The 23,137-nt window shown below is 40.3% G+C and overlaps 1 protein-coding gene across 2 annotated transcripts in view; it reads left to right on the top strand.

The window, feature by feature from the left end:
• The window catches only part of LOC109039878 (chitooligosaccharidolytic beta-N-acetylglucosaminidase), a 36,204-nt gene extending 14,563 nt beyond the window's left edge, over positions 1-21,641 (top strand). For both annotated transcript variants that reach the window (XM_019055584.2, XM_019055586.2), the window contains 7 exons: positions 2,118-2,217; positions 2,934-3,098; positions 4,718-4,989; positions 5,679-6,000; positions 16,920-17,247; positions 18,685-18,902; positions 21,146-21,641. In XM_019055584.2, coding sequence (XP_018911129.2) covers positions 2,144-2,217; positions 2,934-3,098; positions 4,718-4,989; positions 5,679-6,000; positions 16,920-17,247; positions 18,685-18,902; positions 21,146-21,563 — 1,797 coding nt within the window. In that variant the 5' untranslated portion in view covers positions 2,118-2,143 and the 3' untranslated portion in view covers positions 21,564-21,641. The remainder of the gene's footprint in view (positions 1-2,117; positions 2,218-2,933; positions 3,099-4,717; positions 4,990-5,678; positions 6,001-16,919; positions 17,248-18,684; positions 18,903-21,145) is intronic.
• The last annotated feature ends 1,496 nt before the right edge of the window (positions 21,642-23,137 follow it).

Here is a 23,137-nt window from a genome sequence, read left to right as displayed (position 1 = left end):
TTAAAATTTCAGATACTCCAGATTAAATTGCCAACAAAACTCTCTAAAAAATGGAAGTAAAATATATTCCTAAGCCTCCAAAAAGATTTATCTAGGAAAAATCGGCAATGTCTTAAGAGACATTTTAAAACTCATGCAATCTCAATTAAATGCGTGTGTTTTTCTGGTTTTATCATCAAAATGAACCAACTTGATCATTTTGAGGATGAAAAATACTCAACGCTAAAAGATAGATTCATTGTTTCCAATAGTAACACATGCATCTATTCAGCTAGGCATTGATGCACCGAGTACCAATTCAGTAGCTTCGCCTGCGGGTTGATTTAAACTGCATAACTTATTCTCACACGGAGAAAAAAGATTAGTGGCTGTGACTATTCGTGGTGGTAAAACAGGATTTAGTTTCACGCAACAGAAAAATTAGAAACTATCACTCACTGAGTTAGCGGCCTATGCTAACACGAGTTGGTAAATGATGATCTAGTGCTCCTAACTGGGACCGTGATACCACTTGACATACCGACTAGTCACAGAAACCCAACTCCTTCGCTCTCAGATTTACCAACCCAGAATAGTTGCATTGTCCACCACGTCAGGTTTGCTTACCTTGAAATCTGGTAGACAAAGACAGCACTAAGTTGTATTTTACGACCAATCTGGAACTTTCAACATACACTTATTTGAAGGTAATGCGTACTATGAAATAGGTTGCATTTCTAAAAAGTGTGGTGGGAGAATCAAATTCGAGATATTAATTCTGACGTCTATATATTTGGCGTGTGGATTAGCTAATATTGGTAATATGTAATGACGAGAGCATGTCTTTGGAGCCGGCAGTCAGCTGTTTACTTTTCCAGTGAAAACTAGTGAAAGTCAAGTGTTAGTTCAGAAATCGATCAGGCTCTATCCATTGGGTTCTTAAAGATTTAATTAAATAACAAAGAAAATAAAGTACCTGCGTAATTGAGCTAGATGAATTAAAAATAGCAAGCAGTAAAGTATTAAGTAAAAAAAGTAATTAATTAGGTAAAATAAAAATAAATTTAAAGAAAGTACCTAATAAATAACAAAATTATATGAAATTTAGGCCTTACGAAAAAATTGCAAGTAAATTGGTATGTATCTCATAATATATTGTACATTGTCGCGTAAAAATCTTAGTTGGTTGCAGAAATTCTAGTTTTTCGTTAAAATCGAAGTTATATGCCGATTTTTCGTCGCGGTAATTATCGCTCGGTTTAGCTTAATGGTTAGGATTCTCGGCTAGTGTTAGGAAGGTTGTAGGATCGAACCCCGACAGAGGTGAAAAAATTCTGTCGCCAAATTACACTGGATTAGCCTCCGAGAGATTAATCTTTTTCATTTTTCACGGTTTCGGCGAGTTTCATCGTGCTTAATCATTTTATTCGGGGGAAAAGGGGCTCTTTTCCAACACCTTCTGTTACATGCCCCGGTTTTTGTGTGCCGCCAGATTGGAGCTGGAACAATCTCGATTCATTCTGTAAACCAGGCATTCAATAAAGCCTACCAGGCGTATATTCTTACATAACAATACGAGTAATGAGTAAACCCTTAATCCTTGGCAAGATTTACCAACCCGCGTAGTCGGAGGAGGCAACCCGCCCGCCCGTGACACCGTTAGCCGTACTTACCAACCCGCTTTGTTCGGATCAAACAGGAGTTGAGCTATGACGGAAACGAAATAGGCGGGTTGGTAAACATAGCCCTTTTCCTGGTTGCGGCCACTAGTCTCTTTTCTCCGTGCATTTGTTTGTAACTCTCGTGACTTCGACTTACGACATCGACTATAGCTCAACTCTGATTGCTGCCCGTGGTATCCTCTTATTTGATTCTTCAATGAACAACTAGTTGAAACATCAGTGATTTAAGAAGTAATCGGATTACGAAGGATCATGTCGTGTGGGATAAATGACCCATCCCATGACACATGTGTATACTCACTAATGATTATTCATTCTGAGAAATTTCAAAAAAGTCAGCACCTAAGCATTAAGGACTTTCAAAATGAAAAAAATTAACAGTACATGTATCTTTATGAGTTATTGGTAACTTCTGAGTAACTTGAAAATCTTATTTGCTTTTTCATCTTGTTTCAGGGTCGAGCTGACCGCCTGGCTCCGTCATGGCAGTATGGCGACTCTCTAACGTCATCTTGATACCAATTTTCTTGTCTGCAGTCTTGAAAATAACTGATGGGTAAGTGTCAGATTATCATTTCTGTACACGTACACACGATAAAGCTTAATTTCAAGTTTCCCTAATTTTAAAGATAAAAAAAATGAACTATTCATGAATTTTTCTAATTCTAGAGGCTTCTCATTTCAATATTAATTTTTATTTTCAATCGTAACATGTTTATTTTAATCCTAACCTTTTACTCTTTTAAAGGTATTTGCCAAAAAGTGTGTTTGCACATGTAGCTGCTCGAGTTTATTTTGTGAGGATGTTGCTCAGCCACTTTGTCTTGCCAAAAATAGTAGTCATTGCCAAATTTTGGGGGAAAATTTTAGCTTTTATCTCGTTTAAAACACCTATAAGTTGATTTCAACCCAAAGTAATAGCACCGTAGAAAAACTTTCGTCAGAACCGTTTTTTGAGGCGCTTGGATGTAGCTATTAGTACTTAATGGACGTCCATGTTGCGGGTGCCAAAATTGAAGGCGCTATATCGACCGTGTTCACCTGAAAATAATTCGCGCGCTACACTCATGAGTGCTTTTACACAGAATATGGCCATTGCTCTCTAGGGACTCTTTAGGCAGTAACTTTGAATAGAAGTGGCAATCAATGCTACTTGCAACCGTAATTTTTCCAGGTTACCATTGGGTTAAGGCCCCTAAAATACCTAGTTTCATCGACAAAACAGTTCAATGCGATTCAGGCAAAATTTCGCTACTGATCAATTTGTTGAAGGTGGCGATGGTCATGGCGGTGCGTGGAGGGTAAATGTGTGCGAAGCGAAGATGGATCATCACATGGTGTCATCCAAGACATGGGTCAGACGCTGGAGGTGTGCAGACTTACTTGCGGTCAGTACGGGGCACTGTGGCCCCGACCAACTGGACCCACCTCTCTTAGGTGAGAAAAATATTTCCGGGAAAACCCAAGAGTTCCTTTTTATTATCACGAATGGGGGTCTGAGGGACATAGGTTTTTAATAATTTTAATAAATTTTTTTGTTTTCTGAGCAAAAAAGGGGTTGAAACCACCCCGAAAAGTCTCAGACATTTTGGTTGTTCTCTAGCATTGGTTTTCTATTTTATTGTGATTGTTTTCCATCAGGTACGATGCATTATTAGTGGCAAGAGTCTGAATCAATTCCTAAAAGTTATTCTTTTTTTTAAAAAAAATAAAGGGGGGGGGTCGGAGCCCGCAGAGGTAAATTAGTTGGGGATTTCACTCCAAATGCCACCAAAATGAAAAGAGACAACTTTTGGGCATAATAAAAAATGTCTTTAAGGGTTTTTTTGGGCCCTAAGTCGATCAAACATCTGAGGGATCCCAAAAAAAGTTTCAATTTGAAATTTTACTTCCCATCGTAATTACTTTCAGACTTTAGCCCAGTTATGATGTGGTATCATATTATGAGGTTATATTAAACTTTGTGAACGGCAAATTAATATTTAAATAGTATCTCCGTCAAAAAAGCTCTGTTTTGGGCTTTGTTCAGGTATTGTATTTAAAATAAATAAAAACAGCGTTTTTTGAACGGAAAACTTCAAACTGCCACAATTCTCGTTTGTTTTCAAGTTGTTTAACATGTTTTGGCCCAAAAATATTTTTAGAACACTCCATTTTGCTTTTAGATTTCTATGGTCTCTTGATTCTCAATTTTGAACTTTCGTGAAGTAAGGTCCCATTCCTAAAGACGATAATAAATAGAGATTAAAAAATGTCATTGCATTTATTACTTTAAATCGAAAACGCTGAACCGGACCATCCGTTAGTCCTTATTCCGACAGAGATGAGACGAGGTGTTCATAAGGCGCTTGGATACAATTATTCGTACTCTGAGGACGGCCGTGTTGCGGGTGCCAAAAATTGAAGGCGCTTTGACCCCCGTTACCTCGACAGCGATACGCGCTCTGAGTTCATGACTGAATTAAAGTCTGGATTCGCACTAAATTAGACTATTCTTCTGTATGCGGGCTGATTTTTTAAATTAATCGACAAAATCTATAGACAAAGAAGACAAAGGAAGCGATTCTACTGGTGGAAGCGGGAGACTGCGGTGAACAAAGGAGGAAAGGGTGACTAACCATCGGCAACCCATGAGATCCTAAAGTTATGCATTATTGCCTACGCTTTTATTGCCATATATGCCATACTTTCATTGCCATATACGCATTATTTCCTACCCCCTTTGCCTATACTGCCGTGGTAAAGAAAAACGCCGCACAGTTGATTGAGTCAATAAGGGAGGTCGGACAAAATTTGGAAACTTTAAAAGCTTATAACTCCGTTTATGCAAAATTTTAAGGTCCTACAAGCAGTTCTATTGGTCTTGTCGTTAAATTTTCTTCTGAGTACGTTCTTTACAGTTTGTAATGTGACGAAATAAACATCAAAATTTGCAGTTTTAGTCAAACATTTCATGTCCAACCTCCTTGATTGACTCGATCCACTGTGCGCCTCGTTGCCTCTCGCTTTGTCTATCTATTTCAACAAGGAATTCTCAAGAAGCATTCTGATTTCAGCGACCGGGTCATTCCGTTTCACCCCGGGAGGGTGATCTTCAATTTGGCGGACGTGGCTGGCCGTCGGGTTCCAGGAAAGCGAAGCTCAATCGCACAAGAGTTCCTAGCATTCACAGCTCAGAGCTTCGTGTCCGCCTGGCTTGAGCAATGTGGCGCCAACTGCTCGAATGAATTCGACAATGACGTCACGGTTAGAATTACCACAAATTCGTCTGATACTGCACTTCACTGGCAGACCGACGAATCCTACTCCCTCCATGTTGAGACTCAAGGTAAAGTCATTGAGTTCTAAAGCGCATAAGGCCTAAAGCTAATAGGTTGGCTACCCTTTTAGGCTCTAAAAGCTCCATGTCCTAGGGACCGTCCATAAATTACGTAACGCTCTAAGAGAGGGGGGGGGTCGAGTAGAGCATTCTCTTTTTTGTTTGCACGTGCTGATGGGTACGAACCTAGCCACAAAAGCGTTACAAGGGGAGGGAGATCAAAAATGCTGGAAAAGTGACTTACTTACATTATGAACGCTCCCCCCCTCTAAATTACCGAATAGAGAATTTGCAGATGTCTGAAGTTTGATAAATTTTGTGTTTAAGCGGAAATTACTGAGAGAAATGAACACGAGGTTACCCTTGGTTCAATAATTGAACAATTATTGGAGAAGATATGACAAAATGATTTAATCTGCCAAAATACGTGTGTTTAAATGGGAAATGCCGCCAGATGACGTCACTAAGCGGTGCATTCTCTCACTTTAACTATTTCCCATATTAGAACAAAATTATAAAAAATACTGTGAAATCAGCTCTTTCAGCACTTTCAGATGAAGCAATGAAACACTTGCATGCAAATTCTCCATTGACCGTATCTCCCCATATAGATATTCTAGACTGCGCCCTTCTTGATACATGGAGTTCACTCATTGCTAATTTAAACTTGAATGAATCCACGGTGGACTATTCCCTAGGTAGCAAGGTGGACGTGCACATAGTCGGGAGGACGATCTACGGGGCGCGGCACGGGATGGAGACGCTGAACCAGTTGATATCCGGCTACTCGTCGGACGCTTACAACTACCTGGTCATCGTTTCCGTGGCGAAGATCTCGGACAAACCGGTGTATGGGCACCGCGGACTCATGCTGGACACCGCGCGGCACTTCATCCCTGTGGACATGATCCTGAGGACCCTGGACGCCATGGCCATGAGCAAGCTGAACGTCCTCCATTGGCACGCCACCGACTCCCAGAGCTTCCCGCTCGATGTGCCCAGCTTCCCCGAGTTTGCCAGGTGCGTCAATTCGCATGAGCCGATGAATTCACTCAAATATCTTATTCTATGATGATATAGAGCCATAAGAGTAACACGTAATGCGTTGCGCCTTACTTCCGTGCTAAGGAAGAACGCCGAAAGAACATTCGGGAGCTGCCAAATTTCCTTCGATAAAATGCTTGTAATCAAAGAAACACTGAAAAAAATTGTATGCTGTTTTAGCACCTAGGATGTTAAAAATGTGTCTGGTGATCTTAAGATGCTGCCTTGATTGCTCACGCGGTTGAATTTGCATTCACAGGATGTAAAGTTGACCGCGGGGGCAGTAAAGGCAGTATCTTGGGATTACCAGACACATTTTTGACAATATAGGTGCTAAAATAGCATGTTATTATTTTCAGTGAAGTTATGAATATTTCTCCTTGAAATTTTCAGGAGCTTTGGGTAAAATCGCGAAAAAAATTATCCGAAAAATTGGAAGGAAAATACTCATAAGTTAATCGGGGAAGTCGTGTTTTGGCAACGCCTGAAGGTTCATACGGCGTTCTTCCTTACCACGGCAGCTTAAGCGCAAAGCGCCTCGGGAGATTGAACCGCGAAGCAGTCAGGGGACGTAGTCCCCTAGTAAATCTTAAAAAAAACAACAGAAATTCAGTAATGTAGCCCTCTTATATCGCTCTGATATCAAAATCTAATTTTATTTTTGGAAACTAAATGACCCTCCGATCTCCCTCCTTCCTGAAACGTTACGCATTTTACGGACGGTCCAGGCCCACATGTCGGTTAGCTCTCATTTGAAGTTAGATCGCGTAGGTAGAACGCCTGCATCGGAGACCAAGCCGCAAAGGCAACTGCTTTTGCATCACCTCAAATTGAAGGCGAAATGATTATCCTCTCTGTCAAAACATGCCGCACTTGTATTACTCTGTCATATAGACTGCGTCAAGCAGCAAGGAACCAACGCCTTATCAGCTATCGTCAAATTTGATAGGGCAATTCAAGTTTTTACATGAAAATGGATAGCGGATTTTTTTTGTTGCTTTGATGTTATGGGAATTTGTTGGGTCGACCATTTTTCAAAGGCAACGAGAGAAGTAGGACAAATCAACCTATTCTCAAAGCTTTAATACTTGTACAAAATACGTCGTTTCACGATTGAAAAATGTAACTACAATTTTTACCGATGTATGTAGGAATACAACTGTGCAATACTACCACACCTAGAGGAAGAACACCGCATGAGTCTTCAGACGTTGCTAAATTTCCTCTGAAAAAATTATGAAAAGAAATCTGTGATTATCTTCCACCAATTATTCAGAGAAGTATATTCGCAATCAGATCTAAATTATCCGAAAATTTAAAAGAAAAATATTCATAATTCTCCTTTAAAATAGACATTGAAACTTCGGCGAGAAGCTCGAATGTTTATACGGCGTTTTTCCATAGCACGGCAGAATACTGCCGTACTAAGGAAGAACGCCGTGTGAACATTCGAGAGTTGCCAAATTTCCTTCGATAAAATGTTCATTTTTGAGGAGAGTTATGAATATTTTTTCTTAAAATTTTCAGAAGTTTTAGATCAAACTGCAAACAAAATTATCTGCGAAATTGGAAGAAACATATTAACAACTAGTGTTTTTTTCAAATGAAATTTGGCAACGCCTTAAGGTTCATACGGCGTTTTTCCTAAAGCACGGCAGAAGAGCTGCCCGAATCATGCTGATTTCACATGTAATCAGATGAAAACTCTGCCACATTTTCAGTTAAAAACTTGATAAATACAATCTGGGAGCAGGCGTTTCGCTACGTTGAAATGTAGTTCCGTACTTTTTTCCAGGCCACATTGGCGGATCCAGCAAATTGGCAACATCGTCTTTCCTCCATTTAAACCTATGGAAATGTATCGATTCTTTGGGGGGCCATGTGCTCCGACAAGAATCGATTTTTTAGCATAGGTTTAAATGGAGGGAATCAGGGGTTGCCAAATTGTTGCTCCTGGCGACCAAGAATCCAGTTGTCTGTAGTTCCGTATAAAACACAGTAATAAAAAACCAAAATTGGACTGCATTTTGCAATTTGGAACTATAAATTCTGGGTCTTCTGGAAAAACACTTATGTGCATAGGGAAACTAATGGCACACAGGTTGTTTTTAAACCAGGCTGGAATTTATAGTTCCAAATTGCAAAATGTAGTCCAATTATGTATACAGGGTGTCCCAAAAGTCCCTTCCACCCCCTCTAAAATTTTGCCTAATTAATATTTTGAAACGAAACTTTGGGGATGTTCATCGATCAATGTTAGCTACTTTTGGAGCCCCCCAAAATTTTCGGGCCCCCCCGTGGGGGGGGCTGCGGACCCCAACTTTTTTTTTTCAAATAGCAACCCCTATCTTCTGATACCTCATTCGAAAGAACATAAAAAACTAAGAATTTTGGCGCAAACCGCAAATCAATATCTTAATTTTTGACCGAGTTATGAAAGGTCAAAGGTCAAATTAGACCTATTTTCAAAAAATCATAACTCCGGTTCAAATTATCGTATTGAAAAAAATAAAACGGGAAAATTTACCAAATTGTAAGCACTTTTAAGTAAAAATCACAGAAATTACTTCAAACTAATTTTAAGGGGGGTTTCGGACCCCAAAATACGTCAATTCAAAGGTCATTCAATTTTCTAGAAAAATAAGCCAATTTCCCCCAGATTTGCCTCCGTATTATCTCAGTAAGGTCAAAATTAGTTCAACATTACGTTGGCGAAAAGTTAAAAAAAACGAAATTTAAGGTGATCAAATTTGACCGTTTAAATTTTTTTTTTTAACTTTTCCCGAAATTTGGGGACTTGCCAACGTAATGTTGAACTAATTTTGACCTTACTGAGATAATACGGAGGCAAATCTGGGGGAAATTGGCTTATTTTTCTGGAAAATTGAATGACCTTTGAATTGACGTATTTTGGGGTCCGAAACCCCCCTTAAAATTAGTTTGAAGTAATTTCTGTGATTTTTACTTAAAAGTGCTTACAATTTGGTAAATTTTCCCGTTTTATTTTTTTCAATACGATAATTTGAACCGGAGTTATGATTTTTTGAAAATAGGTCGAATTTGACCTTTGACCTATCATAACTCGGTCAAAAATTAAGATATTGATTTGCGGTTTGCGCCAAAATTCTTAGTTTTTTATGTTCTTTCGAATGAGGTATCACAAGATAGGGGTTGCTATTTGAGAAAAAAAAGTTGGGGTCCGCAGCCCCTCCCCACGGGGGGCCCGAAAATTTTGGGGGGCTCCAAAAGTAGCTAACATTGATCGATGAACATCCCCAAAGTTTCGTTTCAAAATATTAATTAGGCAAAATTTTAGAGGGGGTGGAAGGGACTTTTGGGACACCCTGTATAGGTTGAGAAAGAGACGAGATGTGAGAAGGAAACTACAATTAAAAAGGATAAAAATATAAAGCAATTAAAAGTTTGTGATTTCACGCATCTAGACTAATTTTTTTGTCAAGTCATAATTAATAGATGAAATAATGTAGAAATTCAAGAAAAATAACTTTCCATCCACTGTAAAAGTAAACTTCGTGCTGCAGCATTTAAACGTCACCTTGGCTTACCATCAATGGGCATCGTACTTTTCTACTTTTCTACTCCTGCGTTAAAGTCTCCTTGTGATAGACTCGGAACGGTGCGGTGCTGTGTAACACAATGATTACAAACCGTAGACCCTACACTGCCGTGCTACAGAGAAACGCCGTATGAACCTTCAAGCGTTGCCACATTTCCTTTGATAAAACAAGAATTTCCTAGTAGAAGTATGAATATTATTCTTCCAATTTTTCAAATAATTTTGTTCCCAATTTAACCTAAAGCTCCAGAAAATCTCAAAGAAAAATGTTCATAACTTTCCTCAAAAATAAACCTTATATCGAAGGAAATTTGGCAACTCTCGGATGTTCATATGGCGTTCTTCTTTTGCACGGCAGTATACCACACAGACTTATGACATCACCTTGGCCTATCATACATGACGGGTAGAAATTCAAAACCTGGCGAGCGTCATCAGGTTATTGCTAAAATATGCATGTTGCTCCTCAGCGTAAAGTGTCCCGTTTTCATTGGATTTCCATCAGGAAATTTTCTCTAAATTTGGTCTATTAGAAACTGATGCCCCATTATAGGCACCTGATGGCAGTTACCAGGTATTTAATTTCTGCTCTCCGTGTAAAAAAGAAAATTCACACTTCTTCAGCTTCGTGTTGCTCTCACCTGAAAATTTCAGTTTCATATGGTTCAATAAAAAGATTCTCAGGTTTTGACGTCAGCCAGAAGCTATACTGCCGTGCTAAGGAAGAACGCCGTGTAAACCCTCAGGCGTTGCCAAATTTCCACCGCGATATCACGAATTTTAGGGAAAATGTTTAAATATTTGTCTCCCAAATTTTCAGATAATTTTGCTCGCAATTTCACCTAAAGTTCCTGAAAATGTCAAGGAAAAATATTCATAACTTTTTTCTTTACCAAACGTTTTATCGGAGGACATTTGGCACCTCTCGAATATTCATACGGCGTTTTTCCTCAGCACGGCAGTATAAAGCACAAATCGTAAAAGGAACGGGGAAACAATTTTTGAAAAGCTCGTTTCCACACCACCTTAGGATAGTCCGATTAGGTAAATGATACGGTACTGCTCCTGGAGGTAGAGCTTTAGGCGCGCTTTTTTTAACGTGGTATCGCCATGAGCCCTAATCCACGGGGGGGGGGGGGGGAATAAAGTACTTACCAATGCTGACGCAGCTCCATGCTTCCTCTGCTCCATGCCATTTTTGATTCTGCTAAAAAGCAGCTCTGCTCGGAAGACGGAAGTAGTGCCCGCTAAACCTGCTTAACGATTATAACCCTTATTTACAAATGAGGAGAAATTAAACGGTATCTTACCTTCGGTTGCGGGAACAGCAGCTGCACCTGAAACAGAAAAAAAAAAAAAAAAATTCGACGATCCCGGTACGATGATCCCGGTACGATGATCCCGGTACGACGATCCCGTTACGATGACGGCCTCCCCCAACCCCGGCTTCAGGCCCCTCCGGCCCCCAGGTTCCTTTCCCACCTCCTCCCTTTTTTTTTTTTTTTTTTTCCACTCGTGGCTTGCTGAGATCCTCCGGGGCGTAACGCCCCGGAGCCGCCGTCGCCGGCAGGGCCGCCCGCCGGGACCCCATAAGGGTCCGCTGGGCGCCCCCACCCCCGACCCCCCGCGAGGGGGGAAAAAGCCCCCCCTTGCGGGGGGGCAAAGACCCCCCTCGCGGGGGGTCGGGGGCAGGGACGCCCAACGGACCCACGGGGTCCCGGCGGGCGCCCCTGCCGGCGACGGCGGACCCCGGGACGTAACGCCCCGGAGGATCTCAGCAAGCCAGTCGCGGAAAAAAAAAAAAAAAAAAAAATCCTACTCCTCCCCCCGTGATTCTACTCCGCGGCCCCTCCCCCCATGGAAACCCTACTCCGCGATCCTACTTAAACCCCACGGACATCCCCCCCTCTCCCCGGGAACCCCCCTTAGGAAACCCTACCCCGCGATGCCGCACCCAACCCCGCGGACCCCCCTCTCCCCGGGACTCTCCCCCCTGGGAATCCTAGTTCCGCGATACTTCCCAACCCTACGAACCCCCCTTCCCTGGGAACCTCCCCCCTCAGCGATCCCTCCCCCCAAGCCCGAATCTTCAGCCGCATCTGAAACAAACAAGACAAATCATGAATTATTAGTATGATTAGCAACAGGTGACAAAACTGGCTTCTACATTTCTATCTAATCCCTCATCCACGTAGTTAAAAGTTCTGTTCTATGATCATTAGTGGCATGGCGTGAATTGCGATCTATCGATTTTTATGCCATTTAAACCTATGGAAAATGATCGATAAACAGGGTGTTCCCAGCGGACACCTTAATAATAGATTCTTTACCATAGGTTTAAATGGCATAACAATCGATATATCGCAATTCACGCCACGCCACTGATTATTACGCTGGACTTATAAATGCTAAAGGGAACTATTTGCATGCAACATACTTCCTTTTAGCGTGCATAGGTCCATGATCCATTTGTTCATTTATCTCTTGTCAAAATTTTAGTCAAGGCATCATGCCAAAATTCAGATATCAAAGTTTAGGTATTACTTTTTCAAATTTAAAATGCAGTTCCGTGATGCTTTTGGACTGGGTATATCATGCAACGTTAACTGCAGAAAGGTGGGAAAATAGTGCTGGGTCCACACTATTTTGTGAGGGAGACGAGGCCAAATAGAACTTTTGATTTCTATTTTTTCGAACTTTTTAGCCTTGCTTTCCCAGCAAAATTGTGTGGACGCAGCACTATTGTACCATTTGGCTTATCTACTACCTATTTTATTATTAATCACTATTGTACCACCTTGTTACACACCGTCCCCTTCTGATGTAAGGGCACATCTCAATTTCCATGTGAGCTCTATTTCGCATATAAAACCATGCTTTCTGAGGCTCATACGGAAATTGCGGTACTCCCTTACGTCAGATAAGCTACAATGCGTCCGGGCTACGTGGGTTTATGGTTTTGTTTCTCTCGTTAATTTCAAGTTTGCATTCAGCTGTAGAGTAACTGAACTGTATAACGCAAAAAGAAACTAATATTTCTGGCTCATTTAGAAAAATTCATGGCATTTATGTCTATGCTACAATAAACCGAAAATGATAATTCCTATCTACATGATTCAGTCCAATTACTTTCAGTTGAATGTGGTATTGTTCGATAGTAGGTATCACACGAGAACTATGCATAACCTATAGGAATTGCAAATACTTTTTATCTCTTTCAGCAACTGAGGGCATTTAAGTTATGGATACGATAGAACAAATAGGTACACATTTTGGAGGGCACTACTTCCGTCTTCAATGGCTCATCATGCGGAGCATTTTCTTCGTTTTTTGCAGACCTGAAACAAACTAAGAATAAAAAAAAGAAAGATTAGTCGGAGCTTAACCTAACTTGAAAATAAAAAGTTTAGTGGAAGATTTATTTTAAATAGAAGTTGTGTTTTTATATAAAGAAATTTGATAAATATTTTTGTTTGTTTGAATACTATCCCCTTTTCTGTTGTTTTTAATATGATGATCCTTCGGGCTTTTTGTTCATGTAAAATCAATTTGATGAAGCTGATACCCATCTCTTATTTTAATACAAAATTAATTATTTATTTGGAATGTAATGTAGCTAATTTCTACTTTTGTCTTTTCTTTCGCTATTTGTTATGTCGTCGCTTGGCTGCGGGCCGATTGTTGAAATTGAAAGATAGGCGATAGACAAAGAAGACATAGGGAGTATGGAGCTATCCTATTGGTTGAAACGGGTGGTTCCTTTAGACGAAGGGAGAAAATAATGGACTAATTATCGGGTCGCTCGTAGGTTGCTGTTACTTAGTCTATTACTTACCTCTTTTGTCCAATGCAACCGCCCGCTATCACCAATAGGATCCCTCTATACTTCTTTTGTCATCTTTGACTATAGCTTTGTCTATCAATTTCAATAATCGGCCCGCTGACAGAAGGGCGTAACTACAGATTGAGATGAGCCCGGAAAAGCATTGAATTGTGTGGAAGACAGGGTGCATTGCAAAGTGTAGCTACGCCCTTATGTCAGGTAGGCGACGATGTGAGCTACTAATAAAAGTCATTTTAAAGTGATTATAAATGATAAAAAAGTGATAAGTAATTAGAAACGACTCAGTGTTTCCTGCTTAATCATGCGAAAATCTATGCTAATATTTGCAACACTAAATATTATTAATGTGAAATTCAATGATCAAATGCGAGTAAAACACCTTCCGCTGTGAGCGCTTCGTTTCTTGCCGATCTGAAAAAAAATATACACAAAAGAAAATTAGGTAGTTTGAGGTTTACGGAATATAAAACGGAAACTAAGCTGAACAGTTTGAAAACATTTTTTTCCTACGGGTCTGAAACTATGCAAATAGAGGAAAAGTAGTTTAAAGTATACAAGAAAAAACACTAAATAAAACAAGGTGAAACAATTTTGGAGGGTATGGATTCGATCGACATGAATCGATCGAAAAATGAAAACGTGAATCGATCGACATGAATCGATCGACACCGATTCGATCGACCAATTATTAAAAAACCGGTGTCGACTCGATCGACATGAATTAATCGAAAAATGAAAACGTGAATCGATCGACCTGAATCAATCGACACCGATTCGATCGACAGTTAATTTAAAAACACCCGTGTCGATTCGATCGACATGAATGGATCGAAAAATAAAAACGTGAATCGATCGACATTGTTCGATCGACAAAATTCGATCGACTCACGGGTATGTCGATCGATTCAAGGGTTTGTCGATCGATTCACGGTTGTCGATTGAATCGGTGTCGATCGATTCACGTTTTTATTTTTCGATCCATTCATGTCGATCGAATCGATACGGGTGTTTTTAAATTAACTGTCGATCGAATCGGTGTCGATTGATTCATGTCGATCGATTCACGTTTTCATTTTTCGATTGATTCATGTCGATTGAGTCGGCACTGGTTTTTTAATAATTTGTCGATCGATTCACGTTTTCATTTTTCGATCATACCCTCCAACAATTTTTACTGTGTTCGTTTCATCTTCATCTGATAAAAAAATAAATGAAAGTAAAACACAGAGAGCGAAACTAGTGTCTACTTCGAGAGAGTAATAAAAACTCAGTCAATCAATTTTCCTTGTGATTAAAATGCTGAAAATTATCTAACCGCATCTCTCGTCAATTCAGAAAAGATGAGACAAATGAAAAAGAAAAGCTGACGTGAAGCTTTTGAGGAGGGGAAAAAATCTGGCTTAAGAAAAAAGTTTAACAGTTAACAGTCTTTACAGTTTAGGAACTTTATTTTAGATTTTTAAAATTAAAAGTTTTTGATTTCAAAAATTAGATTTTTAAAATTAAAAGTTTTTGATTTTAAAAATTTTAACTTTTACATTTTAGAATTAAAATTTTTACTTTTTGAATTTTATGATTTTTATTTTTCAATTTGATTTTTATGTTAATGTTTTACATCATTTCTTCCATTTTTTCAGACTCAATAGGTCGATAATGTATATATACTATAAATATTGTAGTAGTAGGCATATAGTGAGTAGTATGGTAGGTAAATAAGTATAGTAAGTACAGTAAGTAAGTAAGTGAGTAAGTAAGTAAGTATAGTATAAGTAGTAGTAAGTATATAGTTGCGGTAGTAATAATATATATGTAATATTGACCTATTGAGTATGAATAAATTGGAAAAATGATATGTAGCATTAAGATAAAAATAAAATTGAAAACCAAAAATTTTAAAATTTATAAAGTAAAAATTGAAATCTAAAATTTACAATATAAAAAATTTGAAATTAAAAAATTAAAAAATAAATTTTTGAATTGTAGAGCATATAAATTTTAAACTATAAATGTTCTTGCAGTAGAAGTTAAGAATAAGCTATTATACACAGTGTACTCACGGATTAGAACCTGTAGTGTAAGCGATCACTACAACACAACACAACACAACACAACACACAAACACTACCGACTGACCCACTGACCTGCTCACCCATGAATTTACTTCGCTTGCTGAAACCAAACTGACTGAAATTTAGGGTTCGGTTTGCCCTTTTATAATCTCGTAAACTGCTGGCGTGAAGCCACCACAAACAATCCCCCCCCCCCCCTGCCTGACCCCTCTCGCAATTAGGATGTATTCCAGAAACTTCTTTCTTATTGTTTTCCAATGGCGGAAAATCCGAGCTTTGCGGGATTTCAGGAAGGGGTGCATTCCATCACTTTCGGATGCGGCCAGGCGGGGTCCTTTGTTTCACTGAGATGGATGATGGACCTTACGCGTCACTGTAATCAGGACATGGAAATCCCCTGTTTTGTTTCTTTGGCGGTCCGGTCAAGAAACCTCCGGGCTGCAAAACAATGGGAGAGGGGGGGATCGTAAACAGGAAAAAGAACACGGAAATAAATTATTTCGGAAACACATACGTTACAGTGAAAAAGCAAAAAAATACTGACCTACAAAGAGAGAGAGAGGGGGCGGGTGGCAAAGTCCAGAGAAAGTCTCTAAGTGGGTCGAATTTTGGAAAAAGGAACCATCGCAATTACAGTGTTGTAAAAAGATTGCTTCTTCATAATTATCAAAGAAATCTCCCAGAATAACAAATGGACTACATTTTGCAATTTGGAACTATAAATTCTAGCTCAGTTTAAAAACAATGTATGTGCCATTAGTTGCCCAATGCATATGAGTGTTTTTTCATATGAGCCAAAATTTAAAGTTCCAAATTGCAAAATGCAGTCCAAATAGTTTTGGCTTCTCACGAAACAATTGTTAGTTTTGAAGGAAAATACTGAAGGTAAGTTCTAACACTGTACATAGATTATAAGTAGCTTTAAACGTACAGAAGTAGGTGCACGATCTTGAAAACACTGTAATCGCGCTGGTTCCTTTTTGCTAAATGCCATCCAAGTGAATTGCGTAGTTCCACAAACAAAAGCGGAGCGGAGGCATCGCGGAGTTGAGGAATTTCAGGGTGGGCCCAAAAAAGGCCCTTAACGGTACCCCTCCTTACAGTGAATTTTCTGCATAGCACGATCACGAAGCAAATGTCTTAAAAATTTCGAAGGAATCCGCACAGACGTTCTCTTGTAAAAATTCAATTGTGCCCGGTTAAATTTGGCAATAGCTGATGCGGCTTGTTTCCTTTCTGCTAACACGGTCCATATAATTATCCTCTCCGTCACGTGTCGAAAGTAAGTGTCGAAAGCCTGGAATGGTAACCTGGCCATAGAAGCAACTTCTTTTGCATCACCTCCAATTGAAGGCGAACTGTTTAATCTCTCTATTAAACTCATCCGATGTTCTGAATGCTGCAGGTACGGAGCTTACTCCTCAGCGGAGACGTACTCCCCCTCGGAGATGAAGGAGATCGTGGGCTACGGTCGAGATCGAGGGATCCGGGTCATTGTGGAGATCGACGCGCCCGCCCACGCTGGGAACGGGTGGCAGTGGGGCCCGGGCGCCGGCCTCGGGGACTTGGCCGTCTGCGTCAACAAACAGCCGTGGCGCAAGTTCTGCGTCCAGCCACCCTGCGGCCAGCTCAACCCCGTCAACCCCAACACCTACAAGGTCCTCCGGAGCCTCTACAGGGATCTAATCGCTATTTTCTCAAGGAGGGAGATGTTCCATATGGGCGGAGACGAGGTGAGTTATTTCCCTGTGTTAAAAATATAGGAATGGCCATACTCTGTCCGCATAGGTACTTCCTTGGTTCCTTGGAACTAGACTTAGCTCCTCTCTGCTTAACGCAGTCCATTTGACAGAGTAAGCACGCCACGTTTTGACAGAGAGGATAGTCATTTCGCCTTCAATTTGAGGTAACGCAAAGGTAGTTGCCTCTGCGGATGAATTTCCGTTACAGGCGTTTGACTTACATTTTCTAACTTCAAATCGATTGTGTAAGTCCGCATTCACATATCTCGTTTGCGGTGTCTGAAAATCTCTGCCTCTATGTTATTTTTTAAAGGAGAACACATTGACATCATTCCTTGAAGTTTATGCAGAATTTTCTTCGCCCAGAGAAGATAAATCACGGCAGTTTTAAAGAATTGCCGTTGAATAGTTTTCCGTCTAAAAAATAAATTATGACAGGAAGTTTGCGACGTCGCAAACCGAGTTAGGTGATCGCCGACTTACACCGTCGATTTGAAGTTCGAACTTTGAACGCGTAAGTCGAACGCCCGTAACGGAAATCCAGCAGCAGAGGCAACTTCCTTTGCGTCACCTCAAATTGAAGGCGGAATGATTATCCTCTCTGTCAAATGGACTGCGTTAAGCAGAGAGGAAGTAAGCCTTGTACTAAGGAATCAAGAAAGTACCTATGCCGACTGAGTATGGCCTTTCCTATACTTTTAACACCAGAAAATGGTACAGCTTTTTGATTGGTTTACGAGTTTTAGGCTATCGGAATGCCCTTACAGCCTTAAATAAACCAACGCTCCTATTCTGACGTGCTAAGGAAAAACGCCGTATGAGCCTTCAGACGTTGCCGAATTACTTTTGATAAATATCTCAAGTTTCCTCCAAAATTTAATTGATGTATTTTATCAGAACAGTAAAATTCGTTTATTTGTAAAATTTTGAATAGAAACGTAACGGAATTTTATATTCTATTGCTCAAAAAGAGAAGTCATTAAACGCACAGCTTTGACGACATGAAGACTATTAAACGACAGAAGATCCACAATGTTGGTTCTTCTATTTACTTGCCATGTGAAAATGACGTCACACGATCATCTGTTTTAGTTTACAAGTCTGTAAACTTATTTGGCGGGGACCTTATAGGAAATCCTCATCTGGTATTTATCAATGTACAATTTACAAAAAGTAATTTTTAAGTAAAAAAGTATGTTTAACTCTTATATGATTTAATGTAGTTTTACAACATAATTATGGTAGAAAAACATGTTAACAGCTCTGAAAAACACCTTTTTAAGACTTGGTCACGAAAATTTTACTATCAAAGAATCTAAAAAGGAGTTTCAAAAACACAACTCTCGCCAGTTTTCATCAGGAGTTTCTGAAAAAGGCTTTATAATCGTAATAATCATCACTAAGGCATGTAAATTATTTTGCACACAGGTTGCATTTTCGTGTTGGAATTCAACTGTCGAAATTCGTCAGTGGCTGGAGAAACACAACAGAACGAAAACGACCCGGGATTATTTGAAACTATGGACGGAGTTTCAAGATCATGCCCTAAAAATCTACGACGAAGAAGTCAACAGCACGAAAACGCCGATTATCCTCTGGTCCAGTGAGCTGACGCAACCGGACACAATAACACTGGATCCAAATAGGTAAAAATATATTTCCCATGAATTGTACTTTTATTTAGAGCACTTGTTGAGGTTCCGAAATTGATTCGAATATTTAAGAATTCAATTTGCTGAAAATTGCAAGCTCTCGGAAAATGTTGATTTTCTCGACCACTTTCGCGTAATAGAAAAACGGCTAATGTCCAACACACTCTTGCGGATGTGCTTCAAGCCCACGAAAAATCCTGACCAATAATTTCAATTTCCTCAGGTTCCAAAAGTCCATTATCGACTTGAGCTGGAATCGCATTTTTGGGAGATTGGACAGGTCCCATAGGGTATGAACGCACGCTGCTAAAAGTCTGAAAATTTGTGTAAATGCACAAATTTTATCATAACTTCACGTGGTTCACGCAGTTTTTGTTTAAAAAAAAAAAAAATCCCCGAACGCTCTGTTTTAAATTTCAATTCAGTCACATTTGCAACTGCAATCAGGCGTACTCATTATGCAAATCATGCTTTCTCCCAATCGAGGTTACAGACAAAGCACAAGTGCGTGCCGCTAAATAGCTGATTTGTCTAAGGCCACAGATTTTTTCATAATTTCACGTGATTAGCACAGTTTTCCCCAAAATTACCAAAAAACCTTTTCCTTTGCAACACTGTCACATTCGCAGCTGTAACGAGACGCGCTCATCGTAAAACGGTTTTTCAGTTTTTCACAGTTACGGAGCAAAGAACAAATTTGCACCCTCGACTCGGTTGCAGTGTTCCCCGCCGACGCGGCATCAGGCGCAGCGAAAAGACGCTCCTCAGGTTCCGTTCCTCAAAAATGTGTTCCATGTTGAACCTATAACGAGGGATCACCAAGGTGGCAGAATGCAGGAATCACTTCAGAGATGTTAACGCAGGGCAGAGAAGTAGGAGTACTAGCGCCTACAAGAGTGCAGGAATACTTCACGCATTGCGCTAAATACAGTGCGGTCGCTGGTCGGCGAGAAATGCGAGGTGTTTGGCGTATGGAGACCTTATTAATTAAAAAATTGCTCTCGCTGAAACACACCAGAGATTTTTAGATCTTCGTGGCACACATTTGTTTTTTCTCTGTATCATCGTACGGCAAAAAACGAAACTTGCAATGAGTGCGACTAGTTACAGCCGCGAATGTGACAATCTTGTGAAGGAAAAAAGGTTTGTCGATAATTTTTAGGAAAAATCTGCTAATCACGAAAAATTATGCGAAAAGTTATGGCCGTAGACAAATTTTCAGATGTTTAACTGCACGCACTTGTGCTTTGCCTGTATCTTTGGTCGGCGAAAAACGCGATTTTCAAAGAGCACGACTGATTACAGTTGCGAATGTGGCTACATTGGAGTATAAAAGGGCGCCGATCTGTGGGTATCCGATATTAACATCGAAGCGTTTTCAATTCTTCAATTTCACGAACGACAATCTAACAGAGACTCTGTAATTATAGAAGTAGAAGTTAGTAATGTGGCCTTGATACCTTATGTGTTTATTTTAATTCAAACTGCGAAGTGCTTTTCGGCTCGTAGACGGCTCGGACACATATAAAGGTATCAAGGCCACTTTACTATCTTTTGCTGCTATAAATTATATTTATAGATACCTATACTTACAAACATTGTGTTTAAACTCTCTAATTAGTCCATTTTTTCCCCTCTACTCTTTAAAAACCACTTGTTTTAGTCAGTAGGATCGCTTTGGTCCCCCTTTGGCGTCCTTGTCTATTGCTTTGTCTATCAATTTTAAATATCAGCTAGAGCCCCTTTATACCCAGAGTTAAGACAACTCGATTATCAGCTGACTGGCAGCCGGCCTTGGCTGGCCATGGAGGCCGAAACGAGTGCACCCAAACGAACGATATTGAGGGATAAGGATAAGGAATCCTGCGATGCCTGTCATCCAAAAACAACAACATCAACAAAGTTGATCTATTAAAAAGAAAATGAGATTTGTTTGTGAATAATTTCTTAATCAATTTTCATTTTGGACCGATGGAAATAATAATTTACTCTTGATAAACCACAATTAGGTTATATTTTCAATATTTTTGTTCACATCGAGCCACCGCCATCTTGGTGCACTCGTTTGTGACTCCATGAGCGAGAATCAATCAGAATTGGATTTTTTTAGGCCACTTTCAGCCCAACCAAAAGTGAGTTGTCGTAACTCTGGGTATAAAGGGACTCTAATATCAGCTTGCGGCACGGATCTATCCGTATACCCAGTTCTGTCATGGAGTCGTTTGAAATTTGCTTAGGTACATCATCGAGACGTGGACGGAGCGGAAGAAGGACGTTCCGCAGCGGCTCCTGGCCAAGGGCTACCGGATCATCGTGGCGAGCAAGGACGTGTGGTACCTGGACCACGGGTTCTGGGGGTCGACCAAGTTCTCCGACTGGCGGAACATGTACAACTACCGGCTCCCGGCGGGCGCGGGGGTGCTCGGCGGGGAGGTCGGCATGTGGTCCGAGTACGTGGACGAGAACAACATGGAGCCAAGGGTCTGGCCCCGGGCGGCCGCCGTCGCCGAACGCCTCTGGAGCGACCCCGGGACCTCGAGCCAGCAGGCCCAGCCTCGCTTCCTCGCCCACCGGCAACGGCTCGTCAAGCGGGGGATCAACGCCGCCGCTGTGCTCCCCCAGTGGTGCGAACAGCACGATCAAGAATGTTCCTAGAGTTCCAGATCTTTTTCACGAATCGTCCAGACACTAGTACTGCCGTGCTAAGGGAAATTAGGGGGAGCCTAACACAAAGCGGAGCGCACTGGCGCCTACAAACCTAACAGGGATACTTCACGCATTGCGCAATGCGTGAAGTATCCCTGTTAGGTTTGTAGGCGCCAATGCGTTTTTCGTACTCTCTGCCCGCCCGCCGCCGCGCCGCAGCGTGCCACGGCGTCTGAAGCAACTATTTCACACCAGATGTATTGCACAGTATCATGAGAAATTGAAGGCGCTCCAACTTATTAAGAATGACAGGCATCCTTCAAAAGTACGGAACATTCCTCGCAAAATAAATCAAGATACTATGGCACAAAAAGAGAGCGGTGGTCCAAAAACTAACGAAGTACTAGTATCCGTATTTAGTAACGTTTATAGCATCATAAACTTTATCGTCTGGCTGTTGCTTAGTCGCCATCGGCTATAAAAGGCTGAAAGAAATTGTACAGCCGGCTACAGAAGCTATTGGAAATCTTACAGCCGGCTTTAGGTCTATGGTATTTTGGAACACAGATTCTACTGCCAATTTTTACCTGGGGATATAAGTACAACTTGATAAAATCACAAAATTCACAAAATATATAATGCAATTTTTTGTCGGGTAGTCTCAAAATGCATCAATACAGTAAAATTGTCAAAACTTTGCGAGCGAGTCCCTCATAGGGCCTCCCTAGAAAAATGATCTACCTACACCTACAGTTGGTATCTTGGCATGGTGGAAGTTTTTACTTTTGCAGCTCCAATATTTACCCGTTAACTGCTAAAACGACTACTCTTGAAAAAATTATGTTAAAATTTATGTTTGAAGGAGCCCTTTTTGAATATTTTTTTAAAGTAAAATTTACAACAAAAATGTAAACAAGTAAAATTTGAGTATGAGGAATTGCTGAGAAATTCTCAAATGATATGAATATAATTCTCGATACATAATCTGGCTGGCACGTGAAGTGTTTGAATTTGTTTTTGGAAAATCCTAAAAAAGTCTAAGTATTCTTACCTTCTTCTGTTCATTTTTTTTGGTAAAAGAAAGTCTTACTGCGGGTCTCTTAAAATATGATTTTTAACACTTATTTTTAAAAGATTTGAAAGTTTTTCTTGACGGTCGTTTTGTTAACAGGGGACTGTAAGCTTTGTGATGCTATGTAATTCGTACATTATTGTAGCAGTTAATGCTCTTGCGTTACCGAGGAAAGTATGAACGCAAAAATGGGTCTGTTGCACTTACGGAAAGTGCCAATGTCGTATGGATGAAGGATCTGTCGCTTCGATGGCAACATAACATTAATCAAAGGTGTAAACGGGACAGGGCAAGTACGATTAAACAAGTAGATACGTATGAATGTGAGTCAGTTGTCGAGCAGACACTGTAACTGTGCCATCTTCCTGTGTTATGTTCTTCTCGAAACCGAATAAATTTATGAATGATCTCAGATTCATTTCATTGTTTTTTCTTTTTCACTGCAAAAATTTTGATTTCACAAAAATATTAGCATTTGAAACTCAATAAACCCATCACTAAGCTATTTGTG

The sequence above is a fragment of the Bemisia tabaci genome, chromosome 5 (assembly GCF_918797505.1).
Source record: "Bemisia tabaci chromosome 5, PGI_BMITA_v3".
In the NCBI taxonomy this organism is placed as follows: domain Eukaryota; kingdom Metazoa; phylum Arthropoda; class Insecta; order Hemiptera; family Aleyrodidae; genus Bemisia; species Bemisia tabaci.
The sequence above is the reverse complement of the archived record's forward strand: the minus strand, read 5'-3'. Positions and strand labels throughout refer to the sequence as shown.